The 2,494-nt window shown below is 36.9% G+C and overlaps 1 protein-coding gene across 1 annotated transcript in view; it reads left to right on the top strand.

Annotated features, from left to right (window-relative positions):
- The window catches only part of dnah6 (dynein, axonemal, heavy chain 6), a 341,236-nt gene extending 339,087 nt beyond the window's left edge, over window positions 1-2,149 (top strand). The window contains exon 78 of the mRNA XM_043705917.1: window positions 1,868-2,149. Coding sequence (XP_043561852.1) covers window positions 1,868-1,971 — 104 coding nt within the window. The 3' untranslated portion in view covers window positions 1,972-2,149. The remainder of the gene's footprint in view (window positions 1-1,867) is intronic.
- Window positions 2,150-2,494: the final 345 nt, after the last annotated feature.

The following is a 2,494-nucleotide window of genomic DNA, read 5'->3' on the forward strand; positions in this document are numbered from 1 at the left end:
GTCAGTACTCTATATCACCAATTGGGGGGTGCCACCTCAGATGAGTCTGATCGACTCTACAAGATGTGGGAAAGAGAGCTGGGTGTTGAAGTTTCTTCAGGGGCATGGGAGGATATTTGGGAGAATGCAAGGAAGATATCAATTTGTAATAGGACCATGCTTTACAGTTGAAGATTCTCCACAGGGTCCACTTAGCCCCAGACCGTTTGTCAAAATTTAAACCAGGGGTATCTTCAGCATGTCCCAAGTGCAAGGTCTGTACGGTACTCTTACCCATTGTCTTTGGTCTTGTGACAGGCTTCAAACGTATTGGAGCGCTGTGGTGGGTACAATGGAGAGGATTTTAGGTGTAGGGGTGGCGAAGGACCCTATTTCGCTCCTTTTGGGCCTACCCATTGTATTTCCTGCAGACTCGCATAAGGAAAAACTTTTCAATATTCTTACATTCTGTGCAAGGAAGAATATCTTGCTAGGTTGGATATCAGAAACCCCCCCAGGCCTGTCGGGTTGGCGGAAGATTGCTATGGAGCATATTCCCCTGGATTTTCTCACAAATATGGTACACCGCAAAACTGAGAATTTTTACAAGACATGGCAACCCTTTTTGAAATACCTGGACACAGATTTATCTGCCACACTAACAAGGGCTTTTATATAGCCGTAATGGTTGTGTTTCATGAGTCCAATATCCAGGGAGGAGGAACTGAGAATGTATGAGTGTTTTGTTTGGCTGGGCTGAGTTATTACTATTTATTTGTTTGTTGTTAGATATTTATTTAGTTAGTTAAATAGCTAGTTTAGGTGTTTTTTTTAATTTTATACTTCTCTATATATGTTTATACATTCGTATAGGAGGATGGGTTGGGGAAATTTTTTATTATTTGGGTTTAGTTGTGCACTATTTTTGTACTGTTTTGAATTGCATTGTTTTGTATTTGTTGTAATATTTAAAAATCTATTTTTTCTTAATAAAAATATATTATAAAAAAAAACATCTATAGCAGCCCACATCTGTTCAGAGATTTGTTCAGATCCAGCATTGGAATGTTACATAATCTCAAGTATGGTGGGGGAGATGCATCAGTCTGGAGCAGAGCAAAATCACCCTTGGTCATGAGAGACTGTGTCTAAGAGAAAGAAGGATAACTGGCTCCAGGTATTTTAAGATATTTGCATTATTACCCCATTTCAAGCCCCCTCCTATCTCCATTCCAACCTCTATATCATATTTCAGGACAACTCTGGTCAGTGATATTAAGACTTAATGACATGAACCATCCCTGGTTAACAAAGGTGATTGAGGAAAGCATCCAATCAAAAAATACGGCAAAGCAGGGAAAACTAGTGTTGGGCCAGAGAATAATGAATGTTTTTTAGTAACCGCATCAGATGATTAAAAAAAAACTAATAAAGAAGGAGAAAATTTCTGAGTTGTCAAGAAATATAAGAACAAGCAGCAAGAGTTTCTACAGGTATATAAAACAAATAGCTAAAGTATGGGACCCTTAAAGAATACAACGAGGGAATTAATAATGAGGAACAAAGAAGTGGCAGATAATTTAGGCCAATATTTTGCATTGGTCTTCACAGTGGAGGAGACAGATGAGTGGTTTATAGGGGAACTTGCAGGTTGTGATTTTCCCATATATCTCTTGCCCTTGCCCTTATAGGCTGCATAGGTCATGGCATTGGAAGGTGACGTTGAAGGATTCATGGTGAGTCGTTGCAGAGCATCTTCTTGATGGCACACGCTGCATCGGTGGTGAAGGGAGTAAATACTGAAATGCTTTGGTGAATGACCTAACAAATTTTGGTCATTGCAAATCAATATAACAAGGTATATTTTTTTCAATTTATCTGATTTCAGGCCATTCTACAAATTTTGTTGTGACTGTGCTACTGCCATCAAAAAGGGACAGCGACTATTGGATCTCGAAAGGAGCAGCTTTGCTTTGCCAGCTGAGTGATTAAATCTGGTACATCTGTACAGGCCAGGTCATTTGTTTAGGAATTTATTTCTGTGTAAGTAATTCTGAAAATGGCTTTCCAAGGAGAGGAAGGGCTGGAACCTTTGACATAGTGCTTTGAACTACATCATTATTTTGGATAGACTTTTGTATACTATTCAGCTCTTATTTTATTTTATTCTCCTGTGGCAAATGTAGTTACTTGAGTTTTTATATTTAACTGTTTTAATTTCTTTTTAAATTTCTTTTTAAAATCACTTTTAATTTGCTATATGTATCAGTACAATTTCCTTAAATGCATTTTGCTTTGCTTAGGTAAAATATTGTGATAATCTGATTGTGGTCATAGTAATGAAATTTCAATAAATAATCAAACAAATGATTTTTGTGAAGCGGTTTTATTTTAAATATCAAATTAAGCATTCAGATTTTCTTCTCATTTAGAATTAACTACTATGATGATACTACGTTTTTAAGAGGTGTATTTGGTCCTTTTTTTTTTAAGAGTGTTTTTGAGCCATAGGTAG

Source organism: Chiloscyllium plagiosum, chromosome 2 (assembly GCF_004010195.1).
Source record: "Chiloscyllium plagiosum isolate BGI_BamShark_2017 chromosome 2, ASM401019v2, whole genome shotgun sequence".
In the NCBI taxonomy this organism is placed as follows: Eukaryota; Metazoa; Chordata; class Chondrichthyes; order Orectolobiformes; family Hemiscylliidae; genus Chiloscyllium; species Chiloscyllium plagiosum.